Source organism: Lissotriton vulgaris, chromosome 2_1 (assembly GCF_964263255.1).
Source record: "Lissotriton vulgaris chromosome 2_1, aLisVul1.2, whole genome shotgun sequence".
Classification (NCBI taxonomy): Eukaryota; Metazoa; Chordata; class Amphibia; order Caudata; family Salamandridae; genus Lissotriton; species Lissotriton vulgaris.
The window spans coordinates 1,032,271,373-1,032,294,294 of record NC_141687.1 but is presented as its reverse complement, the minus strand read 5'-3'; the positions used below and the strand labels follow the sequence as shown (position 1 = coordinate 1,032,294,294).

The 22,922-nt window shown below is 41.4% G+C and overlaps 1 protein-coding gene across 1 annotated transcript in view; it reads left to right on the top strand.

Moving 5' to 3' along the window:
* UPP2 (uridine phosphorylase 2) overlaps positions 1–22,922 on the top strand; it is a 162,879-nt gene that overhangs the window by 127,068 nt on the left and 12,889 nt on the right. The window contains exon 6 of the mRNA XM_086956668.1: positions 17,508–17,654. Within this exon, the coding sequence (XP_086812794.1) occupies positions 17,508–17,654 (147 nt within the window). The remainder of the gene's footprint in view (positions 1–17,507; positions 17,655–22,922) is intronic.

Below are 22,922 nucleotides of genomic sequence, written 5' to 3'. Positions count from 1 at the left end.
GTGTCGAACGCAGCCGACAGGTCGAGGAGTACGAGGGCTTGGTGAATTCCATTGTCGGCATTGGTCCTTAGAGTATTCTGGACAGCGAGGGTCACGGCCTCAGTGGAATGTGCCTGGCGGAACCCGGCTTGGTTAGGCTCCAGGTAGTTGGATGTTTCTATGAAATTGGATATGCAGCTGGTAACATGGGCTTCGAGCAGTTTGGCGCCATAGGGGAGAAGGGATATGGGGCGGTAATTGTAGAGATTGGAGGGATCAGCCCCCGGTTTCTTAATAAGAGGGACTAAAGTAGCGTCTTTAAAAGAGTTGGGGACTATTCCTTGTAGTAGGGATGTTTTCAAAAGGGGGAGTATGCCTTGAGGTAGTGTGGTGTAGACTTCCTTCAGTATATGCGGAGGGCAGGGATCATTGGGGGACCCAGATTTTACACGGTTCATCAGTTCCAGCAGTATGGGTGGATCGATGGGGGGGATTTCCTGGAGTGTGTGTGGATTGCTGCTAATGTCCAAGTTGTCTGCCATGATATGGTTAGCATGAATACTATTTTTTATGGTGTCGATCTTCTCCTTAAAGAAATCATTGAGCCGGTTGCGCATCATTTGGGATGGTGATTGAGAGGGAGAGGTTCTAGAGTCGTTACACAAATCATTTACGACTCTGAAGATTTCTCTCGATTTATTTTGAGCATTAGAGATTTTTTCAGAGAAAAAGGCTGCTTTGGCAGATAGGATAGCGCTCTTGTAATTTGTACGAGCTGTCGTGTATGATGCTCTATCTTCTTGGAGGTAGCCATGCCTCCATTTCCTTTCCAGTTGGCGAAGTTCTAATTTTTGTTTTTTTAGGTCGGCAGAGAACCACCTGTGGGCGTCCATGCGGCGGGCGCGGGCAAATCTGGTTAAGGGAGCATGTTCGTTGCATGCAGATAGAAGCCACTCAGTGTGTGCCTTATCCATCGAATTTATATCAGGGGCCGAGGGGGGGATAGAGTTAGTCAGGGTGGATAGGAAATCTTGGAGGTTTAAGGATCTCCATTTCCTGGCTAACCCTCCCAAGGGCGCATGATTTTTAGAGTTGCCTTGAGAGGTAATGGAGAATTTTAGGAGATGGTGGTCAGACCATATGCATGGTAGGGCCGTGGGGCTGGAGGTGGGAATATTATGAGACCAGATGTGGTACAAAATATGTCCTTTTTCGTGGGTGGGGATCAAGACGTGTTGACAGAAGTTTAGATTGGAGAGGAGCTCTAAGAGTTCTGTAGCATGGGGTCCGGCTTCCAAACTATTATACCAATAGTTAAAATCTCCTATTACCATGACTTTATCGTGGTCAAAGACTAAGGCGGCCAATTGCTCAGTCCGGGAGGCTGGGAAGGAGGGCATAGATGTAGGCGGTCGGTAAATCAGTGCTAGCACCATGGTTCCTGTATTAGTGTCAGATTTGATAACTAGGTTTTCAGTTTCTGATAAGTCTAGAGAGAGTAGAGTGGTGAACGTGTGGTCTTTGTGGATGATGGCGGCGACGCCACCTCCCGATTTTCCTGTTTTTCTGTTTGCAGACAGGATGTAGTAGTCAGTTGGTAGGGCAGTGAGGATATCTGGTAAGGAGTCTGTGGTGAGCCATGTTTCGGAGACGAATAGAATGTCTGGTCTGTCTGACTTGAGAAGTAGAAAGATGTCTAGTTGGTGTTTGACCAGGGATCTGATATTCAGATACTGTACTGCATACTTTACTCTGATGCCTTCAGGTTCGACTTGTCTTAGGATTTGCTCTATGCATTTCTTCCCAACAGATGCTGCAGGAGAATGGAGCACAGTTGATTCTGATTACCACAGACTCACCCATGCAGAGCAAACTTGCTCTTGCAGCAGAATAGTAAAGTTCTCCACACACTAAGGGGCATGAATGCAGATTCAGTGGTGCTTGTTGGAGAACCTTTGCCTTTCTGATGAGGTTGTAGAGGTCATCTTGGTGGCTAGGAAGTTATTTACCAAATCCATCCCTACAGGCTGCAGCACTAAGTTTGTTCAGTGGTTGAAAGGCATTCATGTCTCATGGTTTGTATTGTCCTTCATTCAGCAGGGAATGGCATTGGCTACAGTTAAGGGCAATCTGTTGGCCCTGTTTGCCTGATCAGCCTTCAATTTGTACTACTAGTGGCGCGTTTTCTAAAATGTTTGTTTTACTTGTTCGCTCACAAAAAATTATTGTTCTTCAGAGGGATTTGAACCGTGTTCTGACCATTTTGATGGCATCTCTATTTGAGATGATGCGTAGCTACGCAGTTTGACTCCTTACCCGAACGGGTCTGTTGGTGGCGTTTATTCAGCATGCTGGCTCGGAAATCTTCAGACCCGATCAGTTTATCCACCCTTCACAATTTTCTACCTGAAGAAGTTGGTTCTTTGCACCAGCCCATCCTCCCTACAGAAAGTGGTTTCTGCATTCCGTATGGCCGGACTACTACATCGTTCTTCCCTCCTCCACAGCCAACCAATAAGGAGGAATGTTTGCATAGGCTGCATCTGAGGTATGCAGTATTGTATTAAATCATCCACACATAATAGCACAGAGATGATGGTCCGCTTTTTGTAAAGTTAAATGGAGCTAAAAAGGGCTATGATCTAGACAAATGCATTATTTCACATTGGGCTAACCTCTGTGTCAAGATCCTCTTTGCCAAGAAAAATCAGAGGGCATTCGTGCTCATTCAATGAGCACTATGGTTGCTTTTACAGCTCTTTCCAGAGGTGTTCCAGTTGCCAACATTTGTCATTCAGCTATGTGGTCATCATTGCATACCTTTGCAAAGCCTTACTGCTTCACATCTCAAGCACATAGTGATAGGTACTCTGCCCGCCCTTTGTTTCATGACTTTCTTGGTTACCCAGCACTACTCAATCCCACCACTGAGAAAGTATTGCTTTGGAACTCATTTGTAAGGTGAAGAATCAGCTGGAAATGGATGCATCAGAAGTTACTTAACTTTGGTAATGATATTTCAGGTAGATACAGATTTTCCCACACCCATCTTCCAAATCCTTGATGAGGTAGTGCCATAATTAACCGATGCGGCCCATGCAAGTAAGAGCGGTGAGGTGGAGAGGCTGGGTGGAGGAGTCAACAGACGATGAGGTAGAGTTAAATTTAAAAAAAGATAACCCCTTACCACGCGCTCACCGCATCACCGGCTCGTCGAGGCGGTGAATGCAGGGCAAGTAGTTTTCTGTCTTTTTCTTTAACTTTACCTCGTCATCGTCTGATAACTCCCACCTCCCCACCGCTCTTACCTGCACTGGCCTCTCCTGATAATGAATAATATCCATGCGTATCTAAACATATTGTGCGCTGTAATTATCGATGTTGTGGCTTTCTTGGTTCCTCTCGACCAGCCTCGATGAGGAGTGTAAAAAAAAGTAGGTTGTGACACACCCAGCCTTTATGTGGCGTAGGCGGAGTATCTCTTACTCTCACTTACAAAAGGCATTCGGCTTGATTTGTTGTTGTTGTAACCTGCTGTCTACAAAAATGTCCTCATACTAACATACTCATTAGTTTATAACTACCCATGACCAAACTTAAAATGTATGCTTCAGTGAAATTTTAATTATGCCTATGATCCAGCGAAAGGCCAGGATGAACATTTCACAATCCACAAATTTCTCAAAACGGGCCCATGGACACATTTACATTTCCTGACTATTTCGCTGGGGGTAGAGTTTTATTTTCACTTTGATCTCTAATAGTTAATGCCTAACTAATCCTCACAGATCAACACTCTTCCTTTGGTCAATGGACCATTAGTCAAGTAGTTGATATTAACAATTTAACTTATAATTTTCAATAAAATAATCACAGACTCCAGGTAGGATTCAATCAATTTATCTGATAACTCCGTCAAAAATGAGCACTCATTTATACAGATTCACAGTGCAAACTCAATCAACCTTCATGGGAGAGAGAACTCATTTATCAAATACATTCAAATCATAGATCTTTTCAACAATTCATTGCATTTGGAGTTGATAGATGGAGAGACCAAGACTTAATTTATCATACATTTGCAAAAAAGTTATGCACATTTAAGACAGGAATGTAATTGTAGACTCGTGAAATGGGAAACCCAACCCCTGGCCAAAAGGATTGGTGGAGGTCACCTGATAAAGAGTCAGGAGACAAAGTCTGTAGGACAGGTGCAGGATTAGATTATACCTACTACACTTCTCTGGAATCCGACATACCGGAGCGCATCCCTCTCTTACACTCTCTCCCTCCTTGATGTTTTCTGCAATTCTTAAATTTAATCAGGCGGTCTTTCAGTATTGAATTGTCCCAGTCTTTTCTGCTCCAGCATCTTCTCTCGCCCACTCCTCATTCAGCATCAACGTCGCCTCACAATCAACTTTTAGTCACTCAAGTTATACTCTTTTTAATTCTGCATGCCCCAACCTCAAAAGTTGCAAGTATTCATGAATCGTGGTCTGCGATCGGGCAGGGGAGTTGTCATCACCTCATGCTGTTATTCTTAGTTTCTTAACTAATTCTTTGTCTAGTAAACCCTTTCCATTTAATTTATTTATATTCCAGAAAAGCTTCCTTCACACACATCGATTAGATACAACTTTGTCATTCTTCAGTTAAGAAACGTTACCAGGCATTTCGTTCTTGGTTCCTGGCAGCCGGTCAATGATACGGTCACCAGGTCACTCCAAAACTTTCAGTGCGCAGACTCCACTTGTGTTATATCTCAACCGCCACCTTTTTTTTGGCTTAGCACATCAGGCCCAAATGCACACTATTAATAAAAGAATCCTAAACCGATGTTATTTTCTCAAATATGGTATTATAACTATTCACCACCCTCTTCTACTCTATCCCATGTTATTTTCTTCTTTGTTAAGAAAAAGCATTAGCAGCAACAACTCTTTTTGAATCCAGGCAAGCATATGCCATGCACGTGGTACAACGAGACCTACAGTTAGTGACTCCATGCACATGCGTGAAGGTTTCCCTCTCACATGGGTTAATCACATGGTTATTACGCAGTATTAGTTTGCACATGCGCAAGTCGATTTTCGATCTCCAGTGTAATTTCAGTTACACAGCGAATTATTCTTCGTTATTTAAGCAAACAGAAAACCTTTTTCCCAATGTATGAATGTCGTGTGTATGTTCATTTTCTTATCTCTTCTATTTCTATTTGTTAGTAGCTTGTTAACGAGAGGCTGATTAGAGCAAGTTTCTTTTCTTTGAATTCTTGCTCCATCGCCTGCGTAAGCTGCATAATTTTGAGAATTTTTCATTAAGCTTTAATGCGAAACTCCTAAACTTGAACCACTTTGCATAATTACACCATGCAAAATTATAGCATGGGAATGTGAACAACCAGAACATGACCAGCTGTTGTTTGCAGAACTTGTGTTTTTTTGTGTTATTTTTTAAGTGTAAAGCTTATTGGACATTAGGATGCATTTTATTCAAATATAGCACTAAATTCCAGATATGGATTAATTGCACATAGTCTCGTGTATATTTCCCACAATTACTCGAAAACAAATTATATAAATTTCGTTCACCCTGATTAAAACGTATATAAATGCAAACAGAGGATAACTGACACAGAGACAATCAGTGATTCAGGTGTTTTTTAAGAGCTAATCTATTTTGGTTCAAAATCCATTTCAAAACGGAACAAGCACTATACCAGTTTCTTGCTAAATATACCTCATTCTAGTACTTACAAAAGCCTGGTCTCGTTCAGACGACCACTTTGAACACTTTTTCTACTGTCAAAATGGTGCCCAGCGGTTTATTTCTGGTGCAAACACCTTCCCATAGAAGGTCCATAAAGCACATATTCTGACGACAACATGATGGTTGCTTAGAATGTATAGGACTAATGGCCTTTTTAAAATGAGTTTATTCGTTCCTGGGGCTGTGAGGTGGCTTTATCAATTATCTTAAATATGTTAGTGCCAAAGAAAGGTCATATGTGTTAATTAATAAATGTGTTTATTTATTGACCGGTGAAGCCCTTCTACCTGACGTGGCATACATAATATCACAGAAACTCATTGTAATAATAGTCAGTCAGTCGATTACATAGAGGCAATGCAGAATTTTGCATTGCAAGACGGGTGCAGTAAGCTAGAGTGCACAGAGCCGATTTGGAGGATATACGTGCATTGAAGGGTGCCGATATTGATGGGCAGTGAGGGAGAAAGTCTGAGGGTAACCATCCAACACAGATTCCTAGGGTTTTTGAGCCTGTTTTAACTGCATTGGTGGTAGCGTTGGGGGCTCTCAGAAGGAAATGCATCTCAAAGTAAGTGTCTCACAATTCCCCGAAACCTTGCAGAGCCAGACTGGTTATCCAGAAACGTACAAACAAAATTCAACAGAAAACATACTGATACATTTTTACAATCCTTCTATCTTTCTGGGTTTCTATACTGGTTGTGAGCTGATTGGTTCTAAGGGACCGTGATGCACTGGGACGCGGGGTCTCGCTAGCGTGGTTTTAGATTTATGGAAGCAAAAAGCAGAGAAAGCGGCATCATTTATTTATTACTAGCACTTGCTTTGATCATGAAAATTGATACCTCGCTCACGTCTGCCATTTATGTATTAAAAGAAAAGCTCGCGTCTGTCAGACAATGCCATTCCTGACGTCAGTACTTTGCACGCTATCAATTTTTTAGAATGATTTTTTTGTCATTTATTGCAATGTAACACGCAATGTGTAGGCATAGTAAGTGCATTGTCAACCACAAGGGGGCCGGTAGGAAATTGAACCAAGCTCAGACCACGCCCCTTCCATCTGTGACGTAGCTCTTATTAGTGCAAAAGTTACAGTGGCACCTGCGTCCGGTGGTATGACGCCTCTGCTGCACCCCATGCAAAGGGCTCCTTTCAGGTCTGACAATAGCAAAGACGTTTTATTTTACTTAAATTATATTATAATAATAGACTTATTTATCGGGGCCTGCCCTCTTCATCCATTGGCCTGTTATTGTGTCATTCACATTTTTGTTCCACCTACTGCTGCATGCAGCATAGAACAATGAAACAACGGGTCAGCCCACTCTAGTCACTGGCTACCTTCACTGTGAGCGATGGCATTGTGCCCCTCCACAAGGAGCACATTCACATACAAAGTAGCAGTGTTCAGCACCAGTGGCTGCAATGGCAATTTGTTTTTTTGAGACTAAACATATATTTTGTGTTTTAGCCTTTTGGAGGGTGGGGGGGATTGAGGGCATAGCTGCTTCCCCAACAATAAATATTTGCATTCCGCGTGTTCTGGGGCCGACACAATACCCAATTGCTTTGACAATGCTTGTTTTTTTCCTACTTCGGGGGCTCGAAGCTAATCCACTGCCTCCTATTTTTAAAAACTATTTTTGTATGCTTGAAAATTATTACCAGAACTGGCTATCATTACGAGTTCTACTGTTTAAAAAAAAAAAAGGTTTGTTTTTGTTGCGACTGTGATGAATAAATGCCTTTGTCATGGGCCACCCCACAGGGACCTCTACTGCTGGTGTCAGGTGGGCTAGATCCGCTGAGTAATTGATAGCTAAAATGAAAGCACCAAGGGCTGTGAAGCTGCTGCTTTTATGTGCATTTTTTTATATGACGCTACCAAAACGCTTCACATTGCTGCACTCCGCTTCTAGAATCAGAATTGCTCACTGGGGATTAAGGCCCTGTGAATTAGAATTCCAATTAAAAAGGCTTGGAAGAGTGAACAATGTTAGTAGCCTATTCAAAAGATGAATAATTTAAAAACGTTGACCAATCTCTAGTCTATCTTTTTCCCTCCCTTAAACTGGATATTTCCGCTTGATACATTTCTTTTTTAAATTTTTTTTTTATTACAGTGGCATTTCAATAAACAGGACACTCGGGGGCAGATTTACAAGCCCCATGCGCCGCCGGTGCATCGTGTTGCGTGACGCACCGGTGGCGTAGCCTGCGAAGGGATATTTACAAGCACAGGTAAAGTCACCCTGCGTGACTTAACCTGTGCTTGTAAATATTGCCCCTGTTCACACATCACTTTGCGTGTTAGGGGCGGGACATGGGTGTTGCTGTGGGTGTTCCCACGCAACACCCATGTCCACTAATGCATTTCCAGATTTACGAGAAATCGTAAACCTAGAAATGCGTCAGTTTGCTGCGCCACCATAGGGGTGGCGTAGCCAAGCGAAACGAGGAGAAATGTTTTAATTTCTCCTCGTTTTTTCCTCTTTCAATGCGTGCTGCATTCTACAGCACGCATTGAAAGAGGAAAATGCCGGCAGTGATGCTTTTGTGCAGGAAGGGGCCCCTTCCTTCACAAAAGAAATCACCCCATGGCGCAGGCATCCTTGCACCATTGTGCAAGGGTGCCTTCTCCAGTATGGCAGCTGTTTCTACGCCAGCGCTGGGGAGAGCACAGGAATGCAAAATATCATTGTAGATATGTCGCATTCCTGTGCTCTGAAAGTGCCGCAGCGTGGCGCAGCCAAAGGGCTTGCGTTGCCTTGCTGCGGCACTTTCTTGTAGATCTGCCCCTTAGTGTTTTTCTTCTAGAGACTTTACTGTATTCAGAATTTTTCTTTAATACTAAACATTTGCTGCTTTTGATATTTTATTATCACTTGATCAGTAAGTTGTTGCTTAAAGAAGTTGCTCTTCTCTAAATATTTCCACCTCATAATTTCTCAGAATAATACGTTTCCTATTTGAGATATTTTCCACAGGCAGGAAATCTGTTCAAAATGTTGCTGCGGATAGCATAGGTCCTTTGAAGGTGGGAATAAATAGAAATATAGGCCTAGATGTATCAACATTACCTTTTGCTATTTCTTAATAGCGATTTTTAACGAATCGCTATTAAGAAATCGCAAAATGTGATGTATGTAGGAAATCGCTATTTTTTTAGCGATTTCTTATTATTCCTTATTTGCGAAATCTCAATTTGCAAATAAGGAATAATTTCCCATTCATTCCTATGGGCCAGGAGGCCCATAGGAATGATTGCGAAATAATTCTTAAATTGCGATTCGCAATTTGCGAATCGCAATTTGAGAATTATTTCAAGGGTGCAGGGGTGTCTCATGGACACCCTGCTGCACCCCTGAAACTTACATGTGTGTGCATATGGCGCACATACATGCCCTATGGGCATGTATGTGTCACATGCCACCTTCAAAATTGCCAAATTGTGAATTTTGAAAGGATTTCGCAAATTAACACCAACCTCAAGTTGGAGTTAATTTGCGATTTCTTAACCTGAATTCGCAATTTTAAAAAGCTTCATACATGGCATTTAAGGAATCGCAAAATTGCGATTCCTTAAATGCTTAAGCAAAATAAGGAATGGCAATTTTTAGCGATTACTTATTTTGCTAATTTTACATACATGCCAAAAGATGCAAAATGTCAGTTTTCGGCCTAACAAATCGCAAAAGGCTTGATACATCTAGGCCATCGTATTTTATATGGAGTGCATGATGCGAAGAATGTAAAATCCACCATTTCACCACAAATATTTTTTAGCTACTCAGTCGGTCTCTAGTGGATGGAAATTGCTAGTAACTCTGTGTTGTCAGTGGCTGTGCAGGTTGAATTAGCTTTATTTGAGTTGCAGATGAGTTAACTCTATCATGGCTCAACGTAAATGCAATGTTTGAGATTCTCAAATGCCCCTGACCCTCATGTCTGACGCGTCACAGTATTTTATATCTGTATGTATTTATTGAATTTGTACTGCCCACAAATTCCTAAGGGCATCCTTATCCTAGGGATAATTGCTAAATAACACACATCATAGAGGGAAAATGCAAGTTTAAAAAAAAAAAAATTAAGAATATATTTGCATTTTGGAAAAAATTACATCATAGCGTTCAACATTAGGTATCATGATTTCACACTCAGAAAATGCAAGTTTTAATTGCTTTCCTGAACATCAGGTAGCGCGTCATTTCACAAAGAGGGAGAGTATTGCTGTTATTAGAATGGACACACGAGAATAACAAAGAACCAAGCTGGCCTTCCCAGCTCTTTACCACAAAGGGTTTCAAATGATAGAATTGAGTAAGTCCTCTGGCTCAGCAGGAGTTCTTTCCTGACCATTGGAACAGTCTTCCTGATGAGATCTGGGCATGTGCCAATAGGTCTCAATTTAAGAAGATGCTCAAGACCTGGCTGTTCTAAGTTCTGTCCCCTATTAGGTAACTGCTCCTCCGGCGCCGAAAGATCCCCCTGGGGATAATTCGCTGTGCACTACAAATGAGTATAATAATAAATAAATAATATTCATATCAATAGCCATTCCTTCAAAGTTTTATTAAACCTACATCAATGACCTGCTTGTGCACACCATATTACTGTAGGATTACGCTCTTTCTTTACTATGACACTTTGGTTTATATGATATTTAGAGATACAACAATAAATATGAATATCAGATAATGATCGCAAGACTCACTAAATATCAATTTCCATGTCCACTGAAACATAATATACCCTATTGATACTAGGAATACCCAGATCTAGGAGAGGAGTCTTGGGTTCTACTGAATGTCACTAATGGCCTATCACACGAACATAGCTAAATGCAGCAAAATTGTCTTCCCTTGAATCCTGAGAGCACTGAAATTCTGCTCTTTGGCACTGGGAACGCTGCTCCCCCCACCCACCAAACTCCAGACCGGCAAATAGATTTTTTCTTTGTTGGTGAGCCTTCCTTTATTCCTCAAGTACATTTAACCTCTAAATAAGCATTCACCACTTTAGTCCGCTAAGAGGGGTCGTGGCTTTACACCACCTGTCTCAAATAACTTCACTACTCTTGCATCTGGATTATTGCAATGCTACCTACACACGTCTCTGTAAATAATCACTATCAAAATTCCAATCTTTTACTCGGCCTGGTATCCCTTGACCACATCACAACATCGCACAAGTCTTAGCATTGATTCCCATTAAATGATTGTACATAAATACATTTTGTCTCATTCGCATTCTTAGCATAGCCCCTCTTCCAGATATGACTAAACCACCCAGACGTCTAAGCCAGCAAGCACAATCTACTATCCATAAACACTCCCAGTAAATTAAATCTGCCTAAAGATTTATGGGATTAGGGCTTACTATTGTGGAACACCCCACCTCCTCAGTCCAGAACTGATGTCCTCAAAATTAGTAGGAGCTTGAAAACATCATCTTCCCCCAGGTCTATGATTAGTCTTCTGTTCCATTCTGAGTCATGTGCCAGCTAAACTTTGACTGATTAACTTGCCCTATTGTCAGAAGCCCAAGAATGGTATTTTGTCACCACCATTGCAGGCCAATTTGTAGGAGTCTGCAATTCTTTTTTATGTTATTTTTAATAGGGAGTACAGAGATCTTCTTTGACACATCCTGTCACCAATTTCAGCAAGTTAATTAACAAATAATTTCCCCTCTAAACTACATTTTACAATAAATTGTCCTTTTAAGGGCAATATAGGTTCTATAATATTCTTTAGTGACATTCTTGTTTCATGTAAGATTACATTTATACATTCTATTCTAAGTCAGTCAGGGCCACCTGATCCGGCACCCTCCATGCCAACTTTTCCCTCCACTCCTTTTGTAACTGAGGACAATGTTGGCTATCCCAGTTGAATACAATAATATACAAATCAACCCTCATGACCATAAATATCAGTTATTGTTATGGCCTACCGAAAGCAATCCTCTCTATGCCAAGTTCTATATCTAGCTTTAGCATTTTCGACTGACATTTACTGATGGTGATTCAATATATTTCAAAGTTTCTGCATTAAACAAAAATATGTATTTGGTATGCATTTGCTTCTTAGAATTTGGGATACCTCGCTCTCTTCTCTACAGATTGTGCTGTTTTGCTTGTTTTGTCATGGAAAGCGTAGAATAATTTCCACTGAATAAGTCTGATATTTAGTTGCTACAGGACTAGCATAGGTGTCACCAAGTGATTTTTTTTTTGTTTTTGATTTAGTGGGGGCGCACAATTAAAGTCCAAAACTAATAGAAAGCTTCTTGCTGTCGGATCATCCATGCTGGATTGCACCGCATGCTGTGAGAGAACTGTCTGGATTCAGGGACAACGCTCGATCACTATTCGAGGAACCTATCCAGTTCTTCCCTGCCATAAAGAGGCTGTGCGATGCAACACATTATCGGCCATTTCCTGCCCACTAATATTAAGAGGTTCATCGCTTGACTACATGTGCCCATTTTCCTAAGCTGAGTCAGTCTTAGGATTCGATTACTTACATGCCAGGCTGTCACCACATTGATATGTGACTCCAGGACGTTGAAAGGAGTCTTGAAGTGACAGTGAACACTGATCGGTCTCCTCATCACTACATACACCGAAAGACTACTTACTTCCAAATAAACTTCTTTCTACACACTGCCATGAGGAAGCTCCCTGCATGGGAGAGAAACGCGTTGGCTGATCCTTTTGTGAATGTAACAATGAACTTTTCTGCAAATTTTAACAAATAAAGAAGGAATATTTTTCTTATAAATTCTATTCGTTTTGGACTTTTTAATTGTGCGCCCCCACTAAATCTAAAAAGCATCCTTTGATCTGGAATCACAGCGACGACACTCATCAGCTGACGTCGGGGGCTGGCGGCACAGTAATTGATACTTATTTGGAACCGGGATTAAGGTGCGGCGATCCTAAGGCCCGCTGCTGCTCTTTTTTTTTTTTTCTTCAAACCTGGTCACCAAGTGATGTACTGAACACTTTAGTCCAGCGGTTCTTAACCTTTTGAATTCTGTGGACCCCCACTGAATCATTACTGGGTTCCGAGTCCCACCCAGAAATCATTAAGGAAAGCTAGGGATGCTAGCCAAAGCAATTTTAATGATTTGATCCCCAAAACAATACACAGAAATACAGAAAACAGATTTTTATTTAATTCACATTCGAATATAGAACATTTTGATGGGAAGGGTTGAGCTTTCCTGAACTAATTTTTTCGTTACTAATGATGGATAGGCAAAACTAGCATATCTTTGTCCTTTTTTTGCTCCTAATGCATGCAGTGTTTTTGTTGGTGCTTCAATAAAGGCCACCCACCGGCTATGTCCTATCCTGTTTGCTCTGCTGATGCTGATCCAACGAATAAAGCTAATGATACCAACTTCAGTTTTAGCTTAAAAATTTAAATTCCTCCACATTTACAGAACATTTAACATTTTTAGATGTTGCTTCTTTAATAATATTTACTGAATTAATCTTAATGTTTAATTTTCTAAACAGTTGCAGACATCCAGGAGTCCACAGACCACAGCTAACAACCACTGCCTTCAGCGATAAACCTTTATTTGGCCTTCCTAACCACTTCCTTCCCTGCCCAGTCTTAGCTATACGTTTTCAAGTGAGGCTAGAAGACACTCTGCAGAGCTATAGTATTTATGTTGAAAAAGATCTACATCACTAAATCTGATCTGGGAATCATTTTAACTTTTTGCCTGCAGAATTATCATCGCATATTTAGAGGGGGGGGGAATGAATGAAATCTGAGGTCTGGTGTTTCAAAATTAATCTGAACAGAATGACCTTCAAAATCTTGACAGAATTTAGGATATTTAAAGGTGGGCGTTTCAAATATTTACAAATGTGAGATGTTTTTCTACATATTTCTATTGTGATTGAAACCCCAAACTTTATGAATATCGTAATGAGCTTTGCAGTGTGTCTTCTAGTCTAACTAGAAAAAGTATGGGTTACACTCAATAATATGGGCAGGGAACATAGTCGTTAGGATGGCCAAATCAAGGTTTATCACTGAAAGTTGTGGTTCTTAACTGTGGTATGTGGACTTCTGATGGTCTTCAACTGTTAAAAAAATTAAAATTAAGTTTTTGTTCTTGCCAAAAAATTACTAAATAATGAGTCAATTTGTCTGCCAATTCTGCTGGGGGTTGGCAACATTTTTATATTTTTCTGGAAAAACTCAGCAGTACCATCAACCTTTCCTTATCCTTCTGTTTCCAAACAGGATATTCACTATAATACTGTGCATATGCCAACATTTCCTCTATGGATTTAGCTTGCCAACTTGTAACAGATTGTTGCACCCAAATGCTAATATAGGGCCCCAGCCCCATCACCAAAGCAAACACAGGGACCGCCATCCCCTGCCGAGCTGTATCCTCTAATCCACTATGTTGCTCATACACTTGCAGTGATCTCTCATAATAAGCATTGATATTTGCATTCACATCTTCAGTGTATGTATTTTGCATAGTTTTTGACCATTTTTCATGTTGTGGTGATACCCTTTCCTTCAAATACTGCATCACTTCTTTGTACTTATCCATCACTACTGATGAAGGTTCAAACTTTAGGCTCGCACACTACGAGCTTTTATCTAGTTACTTCAGACACCTTACAACTGTCCCACAAGTATTTGGCACTACAATAGAAAACAATGCTGCCCATAATAATTTTGACAACTTTGTTTTCCTCACTAGTTCTGTGTACCATTTTTCTGGGGCTTCCTGCAAACTCAAAGTTCTTAGCCAATGACTGCAAATCGTATCTGGTCCAAGGCACACAAAAGTGAACTGGTTGGCTGTCTCTCCTCTACAACTTTCTCCATTGGTATTCCTCTGTCCATTCAAGTAAATGCATTTCTGTAATGTCATAATCATCAGCCTCTACAGCCAGTCTTCTCAATAACTCTTTACTTACTCACAAGCGTTCTACATCTCCCCACTATCTTATCTGATCCAACAACTCTTTAAACCAATGCCGCAACATCACCAATTTCTCTTTCTTCTTATCATTCGCACTCCAATTTAAACACATGTGAAGGACTAATTCTTCTTTTGTGCAAATCAAAGCTGTTGAGTTACTGTAGCATGCTGATGATATGCCACTTTCGTTTAACTAGTAGTCTTTACTACCAAATGAATCAAACTATCTCTGCTTATTCCTTCCCATGCCAACCCCCTTTACTATGATACCTTACTAGGCCCATCCTGGAAGCCACTGGTAGTGCAGCAGCCTTAGAACAGCATTCTGTTCCTTGTAGGGTTTTTCCTCAATTTACAGCCCACTGTTCCCCTAGAACGATGCAGCAGTATGTATCAATGGGTAATTTATAAGCACTGCATTTGGTGTGCAAGTAATGGTTTGCACAGTAATTCTGCAAGTTATGAATTGCTTTCTTAAAAATAACTTGCACATTTCAATCGTTTTTCAGTTTTAATTTGTCACCATAACTCTACTTTAAATGTGTTTTTTCTAATGAATTTCTAGTTTCTAAAAACGTATAATAATGTTTTACAGCCAAAGCTAAACCTAACTTCTCTTTAACATTTGCTTCTTCAGTAAATATTTAGTTTTTCTATCATATACCACATGTCCCAATTCCATATGACCAACCAACCATGAGCAGCCATCATCACCTACTGCCCAGGACCTTTAACCGTGCACAATGTGGGTTAGCCACAGGGACTGACTTGATGCCAAGCCCATGAACCCATAACCCCAAGCAGCCAAAGTATACCGAGCAAAGCCTTACACAGTTTGTATGGATTGCAATGCCTGGCCTTCTGCCTGACATAACGCCCAGGAAGCCAACTCCCTCTACTCATGGACTATGGACATGTGCAGTGGGTGTTGGCATAGGCAGTAAGGCCCTGCACGCAACCCATAGCGTGCGCCTGCCCCTGGTGTGCTAGATCTTCAAGAGTACACATCGGGGGGGTTTGCACACACCCCTATCCCGCTTGGTTCTGCGCCCAATTCACTGCCTGTAGCCAAACCCCCCTGCATTGCCATTGACCAAACACAACCGTAGTGCACAGAATTCTTTTTCCCATTTATTTAATCAAGATTCACAAACCATGCACCCAATTTGCATATCCTGAGGCACAAGAAGGGTCTGTGGGACACATGGAGGGTGATCATCTTTTTAATAATGCATTGCAAGACTTTCCATTTAGGTATGTCCCACATGGGTATGGGAGTCAGGGTACGTTTATCCTACCCCTTTATGTCCCTTCTCTTTTTTTTCTCAAATGGTGCTGAGTGAACAACATTGGCTAATGGCGGCCGAAATGGAATTTGTTCTGTGAAAGCCATGGAATCAAAGAATGGCCGATTCGTGAATCTGCAATGGACACCCGGAGTAAAAGCTACCTAGCCCAATAGTCTGCCTATTTTTTTTTTTTAATGTATCTGTAAATCCACCTTGGATTCGCAAATCCACAAGGATTCATAAATTAACGGTCCTGATATCTCTCAAATTTAACTTTTTCATGCCCAGACCAGAAAACATCTTAAACGCTAATTTAAAAACAATTACTGAATGGATTTACACCACATTAAGGAAAGACACTTCCTGGGGTAATGTGCTACTTTCATGCCAAGTTTGCTATAATTCAATTCAGCTGTTATTTTCTATTTCGAGGGGCCAAACATCCTTTGAGAGTGAAAAGGAGAAATACCTCTTTTAAGACCCCGACCCCCATTTTTTGGCACCTGCTTGATGGCTTTGCACGAAACCTGCCATGAAGAACCCAAAGTGGGTGGATGAACATTTTTGTTGGAAAGATTTGTATACGTTTGTCGAACAATACCACAGTTATTAGCAAAACATGAAATGGCTTTTCAATTCAACGTCTGATCTTACAAAACAGGCGCTAAATCTTAAAAATATAGATGAGGCATAAATGCAATTCATTGAAAGAATCCTCCTTGTATTTCAGATCTAACATAATTGACATTATTTATCCCAATCTCAGTTTTGGAAAATTGGGAAAAATTGAGTGATTGCAAACTGAAGAAGTTTATCTTGTTTTAATAATGAAACCTATCACTGTTGTAGTCGTCAAAAGCTGGAAAACCTAATAATAGTAGTGAATGTAGCATAGCCACGTAGGTATATTTCTGGTCTCCAGACTGTACATATTTCCCTTAGGACTTTGTTAACCTCTGGTGCCGTTCCACTGGCAGGGTTATTCATACATTTATCCATTTTGCCTAAAAGTATTCTAGAACAGCAAGCTGTTTTTGCATTTTGTGACTGTATATGCAAACATGTGTTTCTATCCAGAGATGTTGCTGTCTCGTTGAAAAGGGAAGTCCTTTCTGTTGTGCCTAGTTGGGGGAAAACGCATTTCATCAGAAGAAACAGACAAATAAATAATATACTCTCAGGTTTTGGAAAATGGATTCAGTATGAGGCTGAACTGTGCAGAGAAATCCTGGTTATTGTTTAAAAAAAGTATGTGGTAATTCATTTGAAAATTCTCAGAGGCTGTATACTAATATATTTTTTTTTATAATCAAATTTTCATTGAAGTTTAATACAAGTACATTCATTAGTATAAAGTCACACATCACACTTAAACCCCCCTGTGTCCCCTGGATGACATAACAAATTTCATAAAGTATACTAATATTTATGTAAAAAGCAAGACAAAGTAAAAGAGAATACTTGATGAAAAATATTTTTTTCCCCAAGGTCAAGGGCGTTTAGATGGAGCATTGTGCTCATTTTCCAGTCAAGAAAAGTTTGACTATCTTATGAGAGCCAACAATGCTGGTGTCCGAAACATTGAGATGGAGTCCTCTGTTTTTGCAGCCATGTGTCATCTTTGTGGACTGAAAGGTACGAATTTCCCAGATAAGAGGTATTTCTGTTAACTTTCAAACTGACTCATTACTTCAAACCTTTCAATTTTATGGCCTGTATATATATAGTTCAAGTTCATAGGATGCCCCTCGAAGTCTAAGGGCTAAATCTCTGAAATAGGCTCCTTAGACTTGAGGTCGACCATGTGCATTTCAGAACACAGCTGTAAATATAACTTTTTATGAAAGCATTTCACTGAAAATCTTCTTTAAATGGTGTAGTGACATTGCATAATAATTAATGGGATGTCTGTAATCCTTAAAAATATGGATTTTGACTCCATGGCCAACAATCTACATGAACCTAATAATGGCACCAAACTTAGCCTCTTGTGCTCCCCAGCTACTCAGAGCACCCAGTGAAAAACAAGGCTCAAGTTATTATGGGCTGACCGGCTCCCTCATTTTCTGGATGGAGTAGTTCTGCAGCCATGTATTGAGAAACAATAAAAAGAGTATGCAGTGATCCAAAGGACCATACTGAGAGCTTACCTCAAATCCAGTCCAGAGTCTAACTACAACCTACCTGCATCATCCGCATCAATATGGCATTCACAAAGGAATAAGTCTCATACTTTTTCCTAGCATCCAAGCAATGACCCAGAGGCCACAAAGGAAGTCCTTATTGTTGCAACACATAATCTTAACAATGTAAATCATAAATATAAGCAGAATCACTGAAATTACCTATTATAAATGTAGTTTTTTTTACACTTTTAGTTTCGGTGCCAAGACACCTCTGGGTATTCGTGTGCTCAATAAGTTTTACTAACATAACATAACTTGCCACAACAAAACCCTAAGAGGCGTTAGGACATCAAAAACAAAAGGAATACCAAACAAACCTGAGGGGACAAGAGGCCAGTGAGCGATACAGATGCAGGTGGACAAAAACAATACAACATGTTGTTGCCCGTGATTTCCTCGGCCTCTCGATTCCTCAATGCTTACTGTCCAAAAAAGAACTACTCATCCCTGCTTTTTTAAACCCAAAGCTGTTCCTTCCATTGATAAACCACAAGACTTCTACTGTTCGCAGCAGCTAGTCCCACCTTTCCTGCCCTCCCAAGCTTCCAGCCCTACTGTTCCCAAACCATGGGAGCCGGTCTACGATAAGGCCTCGTACTAGAAGCGACCTGACCCTTCCACCTGTGAAGTCCCCTTGACCAACGAGTCCTGACAGAAATCATTAACCAGCTGCAGTGGTCCAAGGTCTTTAAAGTGGTCAGAGGGCAACATGTCGAGCTATTAAACGCACCATGAATAAACAAATAAAAGTATCTGCAGCTGCAACATGCTTTAAAATGCTGTCCCAAAATCTCAGTGCATTCCGTAAACTGTGGAATTTCACACGTGCTTTAACTTTCAACAACAAATCTGTAGATTGAGCATGATCACTATTGCCCTTTTCCACCTTAAATCTCTAGAAAGTCTGTATGCATGCATCCCCCAAGACGCCAAAGTGAGTCTCAAAACAAACAGTACGATTACCATACACAGGTGCCTAAACACTTAAGAAGACTCCCTTTTAGTAATGGTCCTCACGGTCATATAAATACATCACATCAGAGAGTGCAGACCGCGTACAGATCAATTTCGAGCCAAATTGCTTGGTTTGTCTGTAGAATAGCAGCCTTCATAAAGCAACAACAAGCCACAGTTCCCTTAGTCATGAAATCCATCTCACAAGAGGAAGCAGCAGGGATTGTGGGAAAACAGTCTATCCACAATCTTATTTATGCAACATATTTAAAAAGCCAGATTTCCAAGTAGCAGGGGGTCTACAGAAGGGTTTCTCCAACAGGGGGATGAAATTACTATTTTACTTGCACCAGATGTTTCACTATTCACCATTTATACACCTTGTCTATAAATACAAGGTACTACCAAGCACAACAGAGTATCATTACAAGTATGCTAAATGTATTCATCAGTCTATTCTATTTATGGTGTTCTGTCACGCTGGTTCTGATCTATACTTTAGGAAACGCTGGTCTAAGAAGCAGTCAATTTGCTATTTGTGGTGACAAGAAGGAAGAAAACCCAGAAGAGCATGCGTTGCACACTCTCCTGTAGTCCTTTTACTAGTTCAATTAATTATTAGTTTTTTTTTTTAAATAAAGAGCTTATATATCTAATGCTTCCTAGGCACCACAGTAAACATTACAACTAAAATAAAAACCCTATTCCATTCAAGCGTGATCTAATCCTTTTCTGAAATTCCCATTTCTTTTTAAGGCTTTGCCTCGCCCTAAAATGGTGCCGCAACTGTTTGATGTTATCTGGTTATGTTACAATGTATTGAAAAGAAGGATGCCTCCTGTATTATCAGTTCCAATGCGGTTCTCTTTCCCTTTAGGTCTTAGTTCGTATGCCCTTCCTGTCACTTTGATCCTTGCTGCATGCCCAGATTCTAAATATAGTTCCCTCAAAATTCCCACAGATCCCTGTAGGGAAATCGTAGCCAAAGAGTCTTTTGCACCAGACTTTTTTCAGACAATAGTCAGAGCTATGCCATTAACCAAAAGTAATTGCATTTTTATTTGTGTAAAACAGCCAATTGTCACGTTTACATGGAACTGACACTAAAGTATATTACTCGTCTAATTTATTGGCGCATAAGGTTGGAGCACACATTCCATCTTTTGCCTGATGTCATCATCTCTGTTGGCCTTCAAAGTCCAAATTAATGTACTTTTTTTTTAATCCAGGGCAATTTAGGATACGCTTAATATGCATTTGCTACTTAACATGCAGATCAGCAATGGTCTTCGTCAGTGGCCCATAAACTGTGACTATTTGTACATTGAAGATGGATTCTTGTGCGGCAGATCTCTTCCACAGGACCGGCTCCCCCGCTATGGCAGAGGGAGGATCATCGCCCCACTACTTTTAAGTAGTGAGAAACATAAAATGAATATAACTTAAAGTTATTGTCATTTAATGTTTCATGTCCTGCTGCTTTGCGGTGAACGAGGCTGCTCTGCTCTCCAAGCAGGGTTGGGGTGGAGTGGTTTGCCCACACCTAAGTGCACAATGACTGTTTGGTCGGCCCTCTCGGACCACCCAAATCAGTCATGCACACTTACCTGTTCTCTCATGGAGAGCAAGCCCACCCCTCCACACACTAGCTGGGAGATGTGTCCAGGTGCTCAGGCCAATCACGGCTTAGGGGAAGGAGCCTACCTGCCTGTTTTCTTTTGGAGGCAGGAGAGCAGAAGCAGAGAAGATGCGGAACCTGGACTCGAGGTAAGTTTTAAAAAAAATGTTTTTATTTCCGATTTCCCCCAGACCTCACCTCCTGCCCGCACGACACCTGACAAAAAAAACATCCTTTCACACTCCCCTGTATCACCGCTCACATAATTCACTTTACCTTACTTTCTCGGACTGCAAACTGAGAGGAGTTTGTAAACGCCAATTTCCATGTTAACAAACATGAGTAGAAATTTGTCAGAAGAGGTAACCTGCCACTTGATCTCTGCTTTTCAAGGGCAGCAACTGTCACAAAATGAATGGAAAATGTAAAGGCATCTTTATTTATTGTTTGGACTTTTGCGACCCACCTAAAAATGACTCGCAGTCCACAGTCTGGGAAACACTGGTTTGGACTTCACTTTTCCTTCAAGTCCTAATATTTCTTTCCCAGGTCATTTTTAGGTAGAGCAAAACAGCGCTTGTGCTACTGCTTAGCAACCTTTTGTTGATGGTTTGTGAAATGAAAATTACACCCATTGGTTGTCCTTGATTTTCATTTGTGTGTGCCACTGTCCTTCAAAAATCCTTGCTTGATACTGGACAATTGCTTCTCTTTTTCCTGCTTTCTGATTCCACTTTGCAGCTGCAGAGCATCAGCCAAGTACTATCTCACTACGCTGTCAATGTTTAAGTATTCCTCTGAGGACTACTATTTTTTGTTGGATCAAGTTACTCTCTAGATAATGCACACCATGCTTCGCGCTTTCACTTCCAACATAGGGGCCACACGTTATGTTTTTTTAAGAGCGCTGTGCTTTTCATAAGCCCTACTGTCTACTTGTTGTTTTGCTCTGCTGTTTTTAAAACACTACTTTTTGTGCCTGTGGTGCTGATCTTGCTGGTCCTTGGATTAGCTGGGCATCTAGCATATGATCCAGATATCCGAGTGCACAAAGATAAGGATTTACGGCCAACAGTAATTGTTACAGGAAGCCAGGACCTTCGGAGATATCAGGCTGCTTGGGACATGTCTCAGGTAATGCGATGCAACACAGAACATTTGCCAAGTTTCAAACATGGCCTTGGGGTTTTTAATTAACAGCAAGCGTGACTCCGCTTCATCTGGCTATGGGTGAAGTTTGCGTGGTCTGTTTACTATGTTTAGAGCACTGCTCACACAGCTTGTGTAAACCACTGCCATGGCAGCCCTCGGCTGGACCGGAATCCCTGCTCGCCGAATAGCGATCACTGCCCTGCTGGAAGCAGCACATCACTGTGCAGCTGAAGCAGCAGGACTGGGCACATTGGGGCATTTTTAGGTCTTGCCTGAGCCAGCGCTGCTCTACAAAACATTTAGTAAGGGCTTTAAACTTTGGAACACACGCTTGTGCGTGTGCTTTTGTTATCTTCACCCGCTATTGGCCTTTGCAAGCGGCTTTCTAAAAGCACGCGATTGGCCAAAGGCGGGTGCATGTCACGCCTTCTCTCTGCCCTTCCTAGGGTCCGTAGGTGCGAGCGGGGATTTCCTATCTCTCATGGCTCATTAAGCACAGCATGCACTTAACACTCCAAACGTGGTCGCTTTCACTTTCGCCTATCGCGCTTGTTTTATTTATTTATTTACTAGAGCGCCGCAATGCCTTTCTGCACAGAACACCCTTCCCACCTCCCAAACATTAACCAAAGCGATGCCGTGGCTTGTTTCTAATATTCGGCCTCTTTCTGATCTCCCATGTGCCCCCTTCGAGATCCTCCTCTCCTTCCGCATTCTGCCAGCACCCTCCTATCCAATAGTCGTCCACCACCACCACGTCCACCACCACCACGTCCACCACCACCACAATGTCCACCACCACCACAATGTCCACCACCACCACAATGTCCACCACCACCACAATGTCCACCACCACCACAATGTCCACCACCACAATGTCCACCACCACCATGTCCACCACCACATTCAACGTCAACCACCACCAGATCCACCACCACGTCCGCCACCACCACGTCCGCCGCCACCACGTCCGCCGCCACCACGTCCGCTGCC